We start from the raw sequence: 16,469 nt of genomic DNA, 5'->3' as shown, positions 1-16,469 counted from the left end.
GTTGAAAATGTGTTCTGGGCTTTGAAAGTGGGAATCTTCTTTTTCATCTATTCTATTAGTCTAAGGTTTCATCTTTTCACAGTGTCCTTGATGTCTTGGATATTATGTGTCAGGAATTTTTTAGATTTAACATTTTCTTTGATGAATGCATCACTTTCTTCCATTGTATCTTCTACACGTGAGATTCTTTCCTCCATCTCTTGTAGTCTGTTGGAGATGTTTACCTCTTTAGTTCCTATTTTCTTCTCTAAGTTTCCTCTTTCCAAGATTGCCTCAGTTTATGCTTTTTTTTATTGTTTCCATTTCCATCTTCAGATTTTGAACTGTTTTGTCGATTTTCTTCACTAGATTGTTAGCATTTTCCTGTATTTCTTTGAATATTTTTGTCTATACAGGCCTCTCTAATGGCCTCCATCTGTTTGACTGCATCTTCTTGTATTTTGTTATGGATTTTATTCATTTCCTCTGCTATCATCTTCATAAGCATATATTTAAGGTCATTTTTGTGTGTGTGTTTCAGTTGTGTTAGGGTACCCAGGGCTGCTGGCCTTTGGATAACTGGTTTTTAGAATGCTATGTTGCTTTTTCTTTTGTTGATTGCATTTTTACCCTGGCCTTTAGCCATCTGGTTGTCTCTGTCTTTGGTTGGTAGTTTCTGGTGCCCCGGGGGTGGGGAGGGGGCCAGTGTGGGAAGAATCCTGGGCAGGAAGCTGGCTGTTCCCAAAGGAGGCCTCCTTAGATTGGTGTGTGTGGTCTCTGCCTGGCTGGTGGTTCTCAGGGAAGTGCAGAGGTTCCTTTCAGGTGTATGGAGCTGTAGACTAACTGGACGCCTCATGAGCCCAGGGGCTCTCCTCTCACCAGGGGAACTCCCTGAGATAGCTGCCCACCACTGGCTTTCTTACTCTGAGGTTAGTGAGGTACAGCTGCCCAGACACTGTTCTTAGACACTGTGTTTGCTGAATGCAGCCATCTTGGAGAGCCAGAAAGCCCAGAGGTTCAGTGGGTTTCCCTAGAGAGAAGGCTTGAACTTTGGAGCAGCGTCTGGGGCCGTTCCCATGGCTCCCGGGCATCAGGAGGCAGGAGGCTGGAGCTGTATGCCTTGGTACTCAGCAGATGTTCATTGGCAGATGAACACAGCATGCAGGTGTGTAAGTAGAAGCTGGAGACCTGGAGCCTGCAGGACCCAGTAACTTTTCTGGGGATCCCCTGGGTGACCTGAGGTTGGACCTGACTTCCTCAGCATGGCCTTTCCTTGGACTGGGAGCCTCAGTCTCTGGGGCCCACATTTCAGTCTGTTGGTTGCTGTGCAGCCACTGCTGCCCTGCTGATCAGACAGTGTGTGATTAGCACAGCCATCCTGGATCCTCTCGCTTTCTTTTCATCCATTAATCATTTATTAAGTATTGTTATTTATTACCTAATTGTTGACTTTATTCAATGTTATCATGTTTTATAGTTCTGAAATTATGCTTATGCATAATTTATATGCATCAACAGAATTATTCTATAACAAATATATTTTATCAACCAAGTCTAATTGATTACATTGTTTACATAGAAAAGTCAAGAAGTGTAACTTTATGTGATTGCCCCTTTTCATGTTTTAAGTATTTATAATTTTTCAAAGAATTCTATACATCAGTATCATGCATTTGCTTCAGTTCTACAAAAGCATTTCTTAAACAGTAAAGCTAACTAACAGCAACATAGAAAATAAAGTACTGATTAAAACTATTAATGTACAGTGGCATACACCGGTAATCCCAGTACTCAGGGAGGCAGAGGCAGGCAAGTCTCTATGAGTTCAAAGACAGCCTGGTCTACACATTGAGTTCAGGACAGCCAAGGCTACACAGAGAAACCCTGTCTCAACAAAACAAAACAAACAAACAAAATTATTAATGTTATTTTTTACATGACGGACAACTTGTAAATAATAGGAAAATTAAAGTTATTCTTTGGGTTAATTGATAAATGTGAAGGTGCTATGTATCATGCAAAATGGAATATGATGAAATTTCAGCATAATCTTTCCCAGAGGTATTGTGCTGGGCTGAGTAGGCTGCACTTTTGTGCTTAACAGTCCCTGAGATTTTTCGTTCCATACATATAATCTCTTCATGGATTATGAAGGCTCATGCAGCTTCTTTTGTTTCTACAGGTCTTTGCTTGGCTGTTGTTTCACATGTGTTCTGTGCCAGATACTCCATGTTTGCAGCTAAACTTCTGACTCACATGATGGCAGCCAGCTTAGGAACACAGGTAGGAGACAGACAGCATTTGTGATTCATTATGAGACATCTATGTCTCCTTTTCTATGATCCTTGAACTGAATGTCTATGTATAGGCTTTCTCAACTTAGTTAAAATAAGCTTGTTTGACTCCACATTTGGCTAAGGCCGAGGATCTGGCTTGCTTCCATGTATGTGGACCTATCTGCATTGCCCACGTGGCACGCCTGGGTTGGCTACCCAGAGGCTATTTAAGCTGTGGGCTGGCTTTCCCCAGGGTCCGAGGATTGTTCAATGTTCCTGAATAAACTGCATTGGGAAAAAAAAAATAAGCTTGTTTGCCTTTGCATTTGATCAATGTGGAGAAGAAAGAAAGAATGCAAAAATGATAATGTCAGGCCCAATATGTGTATTTAAAAAAAATATATTTCTTTTTGATATTATAATATAATCACACCTTTGTGGCTCCCCTTCCTCTGTCCAGACTTCCCCATGTACTCCTCCTTCTCTGTCAAATTCGTCGCCTCTGTTTCCTTGTTTTCCGGCTGACCATTTGGTATTGGATAACAGCTGGTGTGATCTTCTTGGGGAAGACTTGTGTCTTCAGTGTTACTTAGCTGTCTATAGTTGCTGTGTGTGTGTGTGGTGTTGAGGCTTTACCAGCCTCCCTCCTCCACATTAGCCTGTGTGCTGTCATAGTTGTCTAGCTCAAGTTTATACAGTCATATTGTTGAGACTTTCTGTGGTACTGTCTGACATTTCTAGGAGACACAGCCTCAGAGCGAACACCCCAGTTATCTGGCTTTTACAGTATCTCCTACCCCAAGCTACAATAATCCCTGAGACTAGAAGCTTTGTTGTAGGTGTATCTATTGGGGTTGGGCTCCACAATTCATTTTGATTGGTTTTCTATAATGTATTCTATCTGTTGCACAGGCGGGTTCTCATGTGTGTGTTTTGTAAATATATTTCTGTGGAAAAACACCTTACTATTATCTCTTACAAGAAAATAGCTTCTTTACAAAACATTCTAGTGTTAACTAATACTAAATATATTACTACTTAATATACATTCACATTAATGTATGTTGCTTCATCTGGTTACACAGACTACACTATCTTATAAATTCTTTACATGGAGAGCATTAAGGTGACTAATACCAGAGGTTGGAGACTGGCTCATTGGTAAAGCATATACATATACTTATATTCAAACCATATTCTAAGCTTTGGGTTCAATACTTAGTACACACACACCTAAAAAGATAAACACACTGTAAAACATTTGTATAGTCCTGTTTTCATTTAATACAGTGTAATGTAGTTTGGAAGAACATTGTCCTTTTAAAAATTTATTTATTTTTATTAATTACAGTTTATTCACTTTGTATCCCATCTGTAGCCCCCTCTCTCATCCCCTCCTACCTGTACCCTCCCTCCCTTATCTCCTTAAAGCCCCTCCTCAAGTCCACTGATAGGGGAGGTCCTCCTCCCCTTCCCTCTAATCCTAGCCTATCAGGTCTCATCAGGACTGGCTGCATTGTCTTCCTCTGTGGCCTGGTAAGGCTGCTCTTTCTTCAGGGGGAGGTGATCAAAGAGCCAACCACTGAGTTCATATCAGAGACAGTCCCTGTTCCCTTTACTAGGGAACCCACTTGGGCACTGAGATGCCATACTACATCTGTGGCTCTAGGTTCTAGGTTATCTCCATGCATGGTCCTTGGTTGGAGTATCAATCTCAGAAAAGACCCCTGAGCCCAGATTTCTTGGTTCTATTGCTCAACTTGTGGAGCTCTTGTCCCCTCCAGGTCTTTCTATCTCCCCCTTCTTTGATAAGATTCCTTGCACTCTGCCCAAAGTTTGGCTATTCTTATGAAAAAAAAAAAGTTTATTTTTCTATGGTAGATATAATAAGAAAAACACGAAAATATTAGCTGGCATTCAACTTAGAGCATACATTTGGAAACATCATTTAAACACAGAAAGTAGATGAAAAGGTGAACTGAAATACCTTTTCTATTCATAAGGTATTAATTGTCTACAGGGAGGAGGTCCTCCCCTATCAGGGAACTAGGGAAAGGGCATAGGGGGAAAAGAGCGAGGATGGGTGAGACTGGGAGGAGATGAGGGAGGAGGCTGCAGTGGGATACAAAGAGAAATAAATTTTAATAAATAAATAAATAAAATTTTAAAAAAGAGTAGTTGACACATAATAGATGCTGGAAGATTCCACATGAGTATCTGTAATTTAGTGTCATGTAGAACACAGATTATTTGCAAGTGACTGTGAATACACAGATAAGAGCCTAATTCATTGTTTTGCAATGGTCATAGACATCTTCATAGAGGGGTGAATCCATTCACATTGCCTATTGATAAAGGAAGTGAAGGACATAGAAATGAATGCAGAGAGCAGGGAAGAATGTTCCATCAAGTCTATTCTATAGCTGAAATTTTAACTCTGACCCTTCATAACTTTCTTATGAATGATATTTAGAATATCATTCCATAAATTATAGAGCACATTCCATTATATAGCACAGGTAATAACTGCTTTCTTGGAAAAAAAAACTTGAGGTTTTATTTATTTATATATTATTTATGTAGTGTGTGTATGTGTGTGTCTGTGTGTGTACAGGTGCACAAATGCTATGGCATGAATGTGGAGTTCAGAGGACAATTTCCCTACATTGGTTCACTCTTCTTTAAATTAATTTCTAACCAATTAATTAATTCACTTTACATTCTGATCATAGACCCTCCCTCCTCTCTTCCCATTCCCATCCTCCCTCCTGCTTCCCCCTCTCTCCCCTCTCTTACTCCTCAGATAAGGGAGCCACCCTTCTACCAACTCATACCAACACATCAATAACCATCAGGACTTAGGGCATCTTCTTCCCCTGTAGCCTGGAGAGGCAGCTCTGCCAGGGGAGTGATTGAAAAGCAGGCAACAGAGTCCCTGTGACAGATAGTCCCCTCTCTTCTTTCTGGAGGATGCACATTTTGGCCAAGCCACCATCATATACATACGTGTAATGGGCTTAGGTTGAGTCCTTGCATGGTCCTTGGTTGGTGCTCTGTAAGCTACTCTGGGCCCAGCTTAGTTGGCTCTGTTGGTCTTCTTGTGGAACTCGTGTTTCTCCTGGGTCCTTTTATTCTTCCTCCCATACTTCCACAAGACTCCCTGTGCTCTGCCCAATGTTAGGCTGTGAGTCTCAGCATCTGTTTTGATCTGCTGTTGGGTGAAGCGTCTCAGAAGACAGTTATGCTGGGCTCCTGTCTGCAAGCAGAGCAGAGTATCATTAATAGTGTCAGGGGTTGGCTGTCTCCCATGGGCTGGGTCTCAGGTGACTGCTCTGCCTGCAGTCCCAGAGACTGCAGCCCTGGAGACGACCAACAGAGGTGAGGTCTTCCCCAAGCCTTCCAGGCATCACCTCCCAGGGATCAGTCCCAGCGACTGTAAGCACTGCGCTTCATTGGCTCATTCTTATCATCTGGGGGATCTGGAATAACTCAGGCCATCAGGTTTACATAAAAGCACTTACATCCTCTGAGCCACTTTGTGATCTCTCTCTCTTTCTCTCTTAAATTGAAAACAATTTTATAGAATATATTCTTTCCATGTTTCCCCTCCCCCATCTCCTCTCAAACCTTCCTCCCTTCACCACCCATCCCACTCAATGTCTTCTTTCTCTCTCTTTAGAAAGCAAACAGGAAATAAACAATCAAATAAATCAATAGGAAAGAAAGAAAAGCACAAAAACCCAAACAAAACCATAATAACACAAAATTGAAAAACATAAGACCCGTTCTATTTATATTTTTTTTAAAAAGCCCAAACCAAGCATTGTAAGACAAAAGAAAAGTCTAGAGAAATAGCACTGAATCTGTTTTGTGGTTGGCCTTTTGCTGGAGCCCACCCTTGGGTGTGGTTTGTGTGGCAGGGAGACTCCCTGGGGAAAGCTAGGTTTCCTTTACAAGCGTTTGTCACTTGGAGGGGGCTTCTCAGTTAGGGATGTGGACTTGTGTCCAGTTTCCCCCATCCGTGCTGGGACCCTGTCTGCTCAGGCCCAGTCTCTGTGAGTTCAAATGTTCATGAGCCCCTTTGTGTCTGGAAGGTGCCCTTTTCTTGGGATCATGGGTCCGCTATGGCACTTAAAACCTTTCCATTTCCTCTTTTGCATAGCTCCCTGAGCCACAGTTTGGGGTGAGAGGGGGGAAATGTGCTTGATGAGGATTGCCCATTTAAGCCTGAATGGTCCAGTCTCTCTCGCTGCACATAGCCCAGATATGTATATCTACATTAATCCCCATCTACTTCGAGAGGCTGCTTCTCTGCGGATGGCTAAGGGAGACACTGATCTTTGGGTATTACGTCACTGGAAGTCATTCTGTTATACTGCATTACTTTAGCAGAACAGAGTCTTTTGTTGTCCCTAGGTCAACTGCCTGTCTGGTCCTAGGTTTGTGGCCACATGAACAGTGTCGCATGCAGAGTAACTAGTTTCTCAGTTGGGGCTGGTTATATGCATGGGCTTAACTGGGTAAAATTTTCATTGCACAGTGTTACTTCGAGGGCTAAAGTGTGCTTTGCTGAAACACTAGATGAGCTAAAATGGAAAATTATCTGAAATATTGACATTCTGTTGCTTTTTAAAAAAAATTTTTGTCCCAAGAATGACAAATGTCCTTTTAGTTTCACAAAGGATTTTTTCAGGGAAAAATCAAGGCCTGTATTTCAGATTATGTGTTTATGGTACCTGTGAATTATAAACAGTAGCAGCTGTTTCCAAGAAAGGACTTGCATTGAATTTGACAAGGCTATTTACTTTTCCATAGTATCCCATCATAACTGTCTGATCTTGCCTTCACCACTTGTATATAACACAGTACAGAACCGTCCTTTCATAGTTAGAATTTGCTTGGCTGTATTCACCACCCATTTTTGGTGTTTCTTTTGGCAGCAGCATTTATACAGATTTAATTATAGCACCATATTATTATAGACAATTCTTCAGCACGCTATCAGACAAATTTGCTCATGTCTGGGGATGAACGAAAGACCAGAATCTATCTGTTAGAATGTTGCTTCTGACTCACATTGTGCTTAACACTGGTTTTGAAGAAAATGATTAGTCAAGAGCATATGTTTCCAGCATATTTTTAGAAGAGATAAAACAATATGGCATAACAATCATATAAGGAAGGACTTACGGCACAGAATAACTAAAAATACATTTCAATAGCTTGTTTTTACACAGGGTAATGTTTTAGTTATTTCATGTCATGTCAGAAGCTATACAGTGGAAAATTGGTGTAGTTTTCAGAGGAAGAATTCTGTTTTTCAATGTATTAACCAGCTGTTTAAATTTAAAAGAGAAAGCTACCTAACCTAAAGTGACTGTTTTTCTCACTTGGCTAGGCAAAAACATTTTACAGATTTATTTTATTTTTAGCTCACAGACAGAAGCAGCAAAGCACAGGGCCTGCATGGGTTTGCACCAGGTCCTTCGCATATAAGTTATGGCTGTTAGCTTGGTATTTTTGTGGGACTCTTAGCAGTGGGAACAGTGTATGTCTGACTCTTTTGTCTGCTCCTGAGACTGTTTCCTCCTACTGGGTTGCCTTGTCCAGCTTCCATGTAGGGGCTTGTGCCTTGTATTACTGTATCTTATTTTGTCATGTTTGGTTGTTGTCTGCTCTTTGTTTGTTGAAAAGTCTTCTCTTTTCTGAAGGAAAACAGAAGGGAAGTGGATCTGAGGAAGAAGAGAGCTGGGGGTGCGGAAAGCTGGGAGGAGAGAAGGGAGGGGAAACCGTGGTGGCGATCACTGTATGAGAGAAGACTATTTTCAATTTTAAAAGGTTTATTTTAATTTTAACAATATGGTGTGTCTGTGCAGTGCATGCGCGTGAACATAGGTTCTGGCAGACAAAGAAGGCGTGGAAAGCCCTGGGACTGAATCTGTAAGCTGTGGGGACCATCCAGCGTGGGCACTGGGATCCAGACTTGGGGCTTCTGCAAGGGCAGCAAGTGCTCTTGACTGTTGCGCGCTCTCTCCAGATCAAATGTAGGGCTTTTTAAAACTTCAGATTCTCCAAAACGAGAAGTGGAGGTGTCTACAGAAACACTCACTTCTACATATTCCAAATTTACAGAGATAGTAGTATGAATTATAGAATTGTGTTATTGGGGCCCTTATAATTCCAGCCATGGATCTCTCATTTTGGATCCTCCATCCTTGCTGAGTAGACATCATTAGAGCTTAAATTAACTGGAGAAAAAAACAAAACCCATGCTCTAGGGATGTGGTTCTTGGTAAAGGGGAAAAATGTCTCCAGTTACCTATAAGAGTGTGATTGTGAATACTGGGCAGACAGGCATGCAAAGACCTTTCCTTTTCAAGATTTAGTTGATTGATTTGTCTGTGTATAGCAGCTGCCTGTAATTTGCTATAAAGCTGAGGATGACCTTGAACTTTTGCTCTTCCTGCTTCCACATGTTGAGATTGAAGGCTTGCATCACCATGCTGGTTTATGCATTGCAAGAAAGTGAACCCAGGGCCTGTCCATGCACTCCCACCTGAGCTGTATCTCATCCCTGCTGACTTCATTCTGGAGTAGTATGCTGCAATGTAAATCAGGCAGCCAGAAAATGAGCTTAACTTTGCCTGCTCTCTATTTTTAGAAACATATAGAATATTGTATTATTGATTCACTATATTTTATTGTATTTATGTCCAGAACTGGAGGAGGATACACAAAACTCAATAGATTGTTCTTGTACTGAAGTGGATGTGTAGGGAGGAGGGGGGGCAATGATCAATACATATGTTTTGAAAAAAAAATTATTTAAAAAAGCCATGATAACGCTTTAATTTCAGTGTCATTATAATATCTTTGTGTATGAGTGACTACAATGTGCCAGCAGGTGGCAGTAGAAGATTTTTTTTTCCCCAAAAATAACCAAGTCAGTCTCGCAGAACTGGGGTTAGGTTAAAAACTAATGGATACTTTCAAAGATGACTTTGGCTGACCCATAGAGTGTGTGCAGTGTGGCAAATACACATTTGTGGGTACCTGGCTTTGTCTTTCTTCCTCTGTTTTCAAAACTGAAGTGAATGCATTTGTAAATTAATCTCAGAAAGCTTATATATACCTGTCTTTGATAGAAATGCCTTGCTATCACCTATCAGTTACTTTTAAATGGAGGGTCATAAAATTATTTTTCCATCATTACATTTATGTTAATAGTAGTGTGCCTACTATTAATATAGAAAATTGTGTCTATTGGAATGTCACAGAATTTTTGAGGTAAGCCACATTTTCGGTAGTTTATAGAAAGGATGTATTTTTCTTCAGTGTCAAATTATATACTTCTCATTTAGCTACAAGAAGTGATTAAATGACAAGAAGGTGTGAGAGTGAGCATTCCCTTCCAGTGTGATGTGAAGCACAGCCAGCAGACTTTCACAGTGTTGGCAGACATTCCTGGGAAAAACATGTAGTTCTATCTTTGGAACTTTTATCTTAGAATCACATTGCCCTGTGTGGGCCCTGGGCAGGCTGGGGAGCAGCTGGAACAAAGGGCATCTTTGCCTTTCAGGGCTCTCAGTTCCAGGGGTTCTATCGGGAAAAGCAACTCCCCAATTCTAAAAAAAGAACAGAAAGATAGCACTGTGTTTGCTTAACTTAATAAAACCTGCCAACAGGTAAACATTTGATTTCTCTGTTTCTTTTTCTTTTTTTTTTTTTTCCTATTTGTTTGGCTTAACCTCATCTTTTGAAGCTGAATAAAACACCCATTCAGAGAACCTCTGTGTGAGTGAGTATGGGAGGCATACCATTGAGCCTCTACGCTGACTCCCATTGGTCAGTGGGACTAATTTAAATATTGAAATACTTCAGTGTTGTTTTGTTTTGTTTCTTGACAGCCATTGGATGTGCATGGATTTTCATCTTCTCATGAAGGCAGGAGAGAATTGCTTGTTAATTCTGAGGACTATTATTTAGAATTCAGCAAAAGTTGGGCTGCTAATCAGTTTGCAACATTTGGGAATGTTGTTGTTTGTTGTATGTTTCCCAGGAATGATCCGGATCGCACACAACTGCTAAAAGACTTTTCTTTAATCTGAGCCTTATGTCATTTTAGCTCTGAGTATCTAACATCTTGGAGACTCTCCGTGGATCACTGACTGCATGAGGGCAGCCAAAGCCACATATGATTCCAGAACACTGGCTTCTTCAGCAGGAAAGGGCCTGATTTTCCCCAGCAACTTGACCCGTTGTTTTGAAACTGTTAACATAAGAAAGACATCATATATCTAGGGCCCCAGTGGCTATATTTAACTAAGAACTCTGTCTGTCTGGACCTGCCTTGATCATCCATTTATCTAACTATGTATGTAATAATGTATGTGTATGAGTGTGTATGTCACTGCCATCTTTCTATCTATCAGTCATATATCTATCATCTGTCTATATCTCTTTGTCTATCTATCATCTTCTATTATTTATTTATCATCATCTGGTTGTGTGGATGTCTATCTATCATCTACATCCCTATTCATCTATCTATCTTCATCACCATCATCATCATCTGGCTATCTGTTATTGTTCTGTCCATTTCTTTTAGATCAATTGAAACATAGTAAGATGGACCGTTATAAATAGGACTAGTTTTCCCTTAGCTAGAGCTTTGACCACTCATTTATTTTGTTGGACTGGCTTTTGTTATCTTTACTTTTGCTGCTAAAAGTATATTTAAAAGTATAAATATGAGGATTAAAACTAGATCTTTCTTTGAAGACAAGGAACCTGAACTCTATAATTCAGAAGAACATTCTGAGTTATACGTTGTGCAGATGGAATTAGATCAAGCATTTTCTAAAGTGCAGCATAAGCAGTTCAGATGCTGAGCTGATAATCAGAGGGCTGCCTCATTCTGCTTGTGGAAGATGGAGAAGCCTGGAGCAATCTTCCCGTGCCTCTGCTTGTGGCCACTGCTTTCATCATTATTGTTTTTACTAAGTCTACACTATCAACCAACCTCTTGTCTACACTAGAAAATCATCTTAAGAAAACCCATTAACTTTTTATTTTATTTAAGAATAAAAAAGAAGTAAAATGTCTTTAAAACTTTTAGCCATTTATTATTCCCTCAGTTTTGGGGGAAGGTCTCTTGGGTTAACTTTAACTTTTCTTTTTCTTATATGTATGCATGTATAGCATTTGTGAGTGTGTGTGTGTGTGTGTGTGTGTGTGTGCGCGCGCGCGCGCGCGCGTGCGTGTGGGTAAGGCTGATATCAAGAATCTTCCTTGATCCCTATTTTGCATTATTCATGGGGGGGGTGTCTCTCAGTCAAACACAGAGCTCAATGGTAGCCTCCTCTGTCTCCACCCTCCAAGGCTGGAATTATAGGTCACCTTCAATAACCAGATAGCATTTGTGCACACCCTGGGGATGGGACTCCAGTCTTGCTTGCATGGCAAGTGCTTTAACTGCTGAGCCACCTTCCAGCCACTCATGTTACCTTCCTGTCTTTTAGTTGATACGTAATTGTATCATATTTGTCGATAGAGTATGATCTGGTGCATGGACATGATGTGTGATAACCAGGAGAGTGGGTATCTCCTCTGTCATGGCTGTGTATTGGAATTCCGAGCCTCCGTTATTAGACTGAAGTGCATAACAATGGCAGTCATGCTATCGTGATGTGTAGCCCTAGAGCAAAGCCATCCTATCTTCCCGCACCCTGGCCCCTGTTATCCAGCTCTGCTTAGCTTTTCTTTTCTACCCTTCTATCTTCTTGTAACTGTGTTTTTCTTCTTTGCCTTTGTTTGTGTTTTGTTTGTTTGTTTATTTGTTTTCTTTTTTCCAAGCCTAGAACATGGATAATTCTCTAAGCAAACTGATATGGGACACACATGAAGTTTTGAAATGGGCCTGTCTCATAAAATTTCACACTTGGAGAAACTTACTAATATTTTCTTTGCTATAAAACAAAATAATAGGCTAAGTAAGCATGGTGGCTCACACATGTAATCTCAGCATCCTAAGAGCTGAGACAGGAGGATTGCTCCAAGGTTGAGTCCAGCCTGTTGTCAATGAAAGCCATAAGGTTAGGCCATGCTGAAAACAAACATACAGTAGTAAAAAGCTGGAACCAGTTTTTTTTTCTTTCTCTCTCTCTCTTGAATCTTCCTTCATTTTGAACAGCTGGGTTGGGCTTTTTTTGTACCTTTTTGTACAAAACATTTCAGAGGTATTTAACTATATTTTTCCTTCATTGAAGAATTGGGTTGGTAGACATGACTAAATAAGAATGCCCATTAAGCTGGGTTTATTATGCTAATTGTCTCTTAATCTAGCTGTTTACATCTGTTTGGCAAAAGGATCATCACATGCATATTCAACAATCTAGTAGTGAAATTAAAAGCAAGAGAAATTGGGTAAATCCTTATCCCCAGCCAAGCAGACTTCACCACCTTCACGTCTTACCACAGAGGCAACATTGAGATTGTGTAGTGGCGGATATCAAGCAATCTATACCAACAGGAAGCATGAAAGCAGCAGTCCTGAGCAGGAATGGTAAAACTAAGGATGTGTGTAGTGGTAAGACAATGGCTGCCTCTGTGCCACTATGTCTAGGGCTGCAGAGGCTGAGGAAGAGAGCCTCTACTTGAGAAGTGTCCGAAGTAGACATGGGATCCAGCCTGGGGGCTGAAGTGCATGTGTGATTTGAAGACAGAGTGTGGCATATCCTAGGCAGGGAAGAAATTAACAGAAATATGGCACTGCAGTGAATCTGGCAATATCCCTAGGGTAAGGGTCCCGGATGACTGTGGAAAAACAGGTGAGTGGGAGGGTGAAACAGTTCAATGCCATCTCAAGTCCGTGGAGTGTTAGAGTCTCCACTGGTAGTAATCCATGAAGTCACCATGCAAAAGGCCTGTTTTGTGGAATAACAGTGCAGCTAGAGATTGGATGAAAGCTGGATTAAGAAAGGTAAAAGGCCAGAGCTGGGTAGACTATCGTAAAACCGTCTCAAGGGGGAAACTTACTGTTATCTTGCTGTAAATGGTTGGGAACTTCAACAATAGTGATAGAGAGTTCAATGAAATAAAAAATTTGATTAAAAAAATCATCTTGGTATGCATTGTGTAAGTTTTATTTCCTGTCTCTTTAAACTAATGATGAGAATATACTGTAGATTTTTATTATTTAATAAACATCAATATAATAATTACTAAATATTATATAAGATAATGATATGAAATAGGTATGGTATTATTCCTCTTTAGCAGATGAAGAAGTTGTGTCATAAAAATTTTTAATTCCTTGTCATGACTGCATGGTGGAAACAAAACTGGCATTTGAACACCACGGCCAGCCCCCAGTCATTGCTATAACCACTCTGCAATGCTGCCTCACAAAAGAGATAATCATCAAACATATCACTAAAGAGGAAGATAACATAAGTGGCATAAACTGGTGGTTTCCCTTGACTTTGACAGGAAAGGTTGGAAGGTTTATTAACTGGAAATGAGCATAGTTTGGCTTCTGGAGCTTAAATGTTTCCATAGTACATTCAAGCTGATAAATAAGATACTTCCTACATCCATGTCTTGATGCTGCAAAGTAAATGCTATGAGGATTCTTTGAGCTATAGAATGTCTTTACAGGGCTTCGCCTCCTGTTTTCTAGAGGTGAATACTGTTATCATTCTTATATTACAGGCTTAAAAAGAAAATATTTCATTTCCTGCACGGTATATCCTAAGAATATTAAACAAAAAGGGATCAAAGCAATCAAAGTCTGTGGTGAGAAAAAACAGATTTTTAGGTCCTATGTTGTATAAAGTAAATAGGGCCATTTGAAGATAATTAGAATATAAAAGATACTTTGAAATCAGGGAAGGAAAGGATAGATCTTCCATGAGAGATTATTCCTCAAGTTCAGCAAGCAAGAAAGTCCCTAGAAACCTGTTTGACAACATGGTGGTACCGTACCCTAGTAATGGGAACAGGGACTATTTCTGACATGAACTAAATGGCTGGCTCTTTGACATCCCCCCCCCACACACACACCTGAGGGAGGAGCAGCCCTCTTAGGCCACAGAGGAGGACTTTGCAGCCAGTCCTGAAGATACCTGATAAGCTAAGGTCAGATGAAAGGGGAGGAGGTCCTCCCCTACCAGTGGATTTGGAAAGGGGTAGGGAGGAGATGAGGGAGGGAGCATGGGATTGGGAGGGAGTGAGGGAGTGGGATACAGCTGGGATACAAAGTTAATAAACTGTAACTAATGTTAAAAAAATAAAAATTTAATTAAAAAAAGAAAAGATTAAAGAGGATGTGGGTTGCAAAAACATAGAAGAGGCTCTCACAGCAAACATGGGACAGTCTGACTGGGTGAGAGCAGCACTGGGGAGAAGGGGAAAAGAAAAGCAGGAGCAACAGCAGCTGCTCCACTCTTCCTTCCTCTCTGGTGGCTTTGATCTTAGACGCTTACTGAAGGAAACTGACCCCTACACCTGCCACCAAGGGACAGGATTTCACTACCTCGCTGATAATTTCTAAACAAGAAATGACCAATAGAAGCTCTTGAAAGAGTAATAGAAATTAGTAACTTTCTCTTCACTCCAGCATTTTACCCATACATTTGATCACTTTTATTTTTTAAAGAAAATATAACAAATCACTCCCTAGGTGTGTGCAGAGCCTAATCACTTCGTAGCTGGGAAAACTACACCTGTGCTGGTTTCCTTGGTTCATGAGTCCTAACTTCTGTGACTGTGGTGGATGTTGTGGTTCCTGTCTGTGATTTTATCACTTCTGAGAAAGAAGAAGGAGGACCTCTGTGGGCTGCATAGTGAGGCCTTGACTCAAAAAGAGAAAAACAAGAACACATTGTCATAATGACCCATCATTTTGTTATTATTATTTACTAACATTTTGTCCAGCATATTTGTTTGTTTTCAAGACAGGCTTTGTATGTGTAACAGCCCTGACTGTTCTGGAGCTTGCTCTGTAGACCAGGCTAGTCTTGAACTCGGAGATCTGGCTGCCTTTGCCTCACCGAGCTTGTACAGCTTTTATAACAGTGCTTCAGGTCAAAATGACATCAGCTTGAATACTGATAAACGTCCTAATTTCAAGAGAGAAGTGTGTGTGTGGATGCTCGTGTATGTATGCACACACACAGCATTTATCTTTCCATTTATCTTGAGTATTCATTTTCCTTTTTACGTCAAATCTGCCTTTCTCTGAATGTTTTAATAATAAAATCCAGCCTCCTTTTCTCAATGAGCTTTGAAAATTTAACTCAAAGAGACTGTTCTCACTAAATTGAAAACAAGTGGACACTGAAGTTATAAAAATAGTAGCATGGTCACACTACTGGGAAATTCAAACTTTCCCAAGTGCTGAAGTAGCAAAGCAACAGAAAGAGTGAGTAATGCTCCGAATGAGGCTCCAGTGACATTATCATGTTTGCAACATGGCTTTTGTTACTAGGAAAATTTGTGAGGCAAATCCAAACTTTACCAGAAAATACCAGTTTGGAATCTTCTATTACAGCCTCAGAAACATAAACTGTCCTTGACTTTTAAAAGACTTCTTTTGATGTCTCTAACAAGTCAAGAAAAAAAAATGTTTTGTGAACTTTTAATGATAGCTTTAAAGGACTTTAAATAACAAATACGCAAGTGTTTGGGTTTTTTTAATTAGAAGGACACATGAATATCATCCCTACCCTGAAAAACAATCATTGGGAAAATAGTAGGAAAGCCTGCCTCGCAGAGCCTTTAGGGAGTTGGATGGTGACTCTTGTTCAGTCGCCATGAAATGAGACCTCAGAATGGATGGGTGGCAGTTGAGCAGCAGGAATAACTGCTGGGCCACCCACCTGAAGCACCCTCTGGGTCCCTCCTGCACCTTAACAACCAGCAGCTCCGTGTGCCTCCTTAGAGAGCTGGAGCCCATTTCTCTACACTTGATGTTTTCCTCAGCCAGCTACAGGAATTGTGACGGCTTTATAGCTGTCCCCTCTTGTCCTTCATTAACTCTCAGGCTATCAGCTTTGTTTCCACCCTTTTTGTTGTACTGGCCACTAGGCTTTCTTGTTGATCTCTACTGGATAATTAGACATTACTAGTGATTTTTGTTATCTTTTTCAAATAAGATATTTTCCTTCTAGTCAGAGTATTTTTTTGGTGTCTGTGTTCTTATTGCTTGTGTTG

The 16,469-nt window shown here is 40.5% G+C and overlaps 1 protein-coding gene across 1 annotated transcript in view; it reads left to right on the top strand.

The window, feature by feature from the left end:
* Positions 1 to 16,469, top strand: part of Adgrv1 (adhesion G protein-coupled receptor V1) — a 568,841-nt gene that overhangs the window by 281,462 nt on the left and 270,910 nt on the right. Inside the window, exon 83 of the mRNA XM_060383611.1 lies at positions 2,162 to 2,262. Coding sequence (XP_060239594.1) covers positions 2,162 to 2,262 — 101 coding nt within the window. The remainder of the gene's footprint in view (positions 1 to 2,161; positions 2,263 to 16,469) is intronic.

Source organism: Meriones unguiculatus, chromosome 5, assembly GCF_030254825.1.
Source record: "Meriones unguiculatus strain TT.TT164.6M chromosome 5, Bangor_MerUng_6.1, whole genome shotgun sequence".
In the NCBI taxonomy this organism is placed as follows: domain Eukaryota; kingdom Metazoa; phylum Chordata; class Mammalia; order Rodentia; family Muridae; genus Meriones; species Meriones unguiculatus.
The sequence above is the reverse complement of the archived record's forward strand: the minus strand, read 5'-3'. Positions and strand labels throughout refer to the sequence as shown.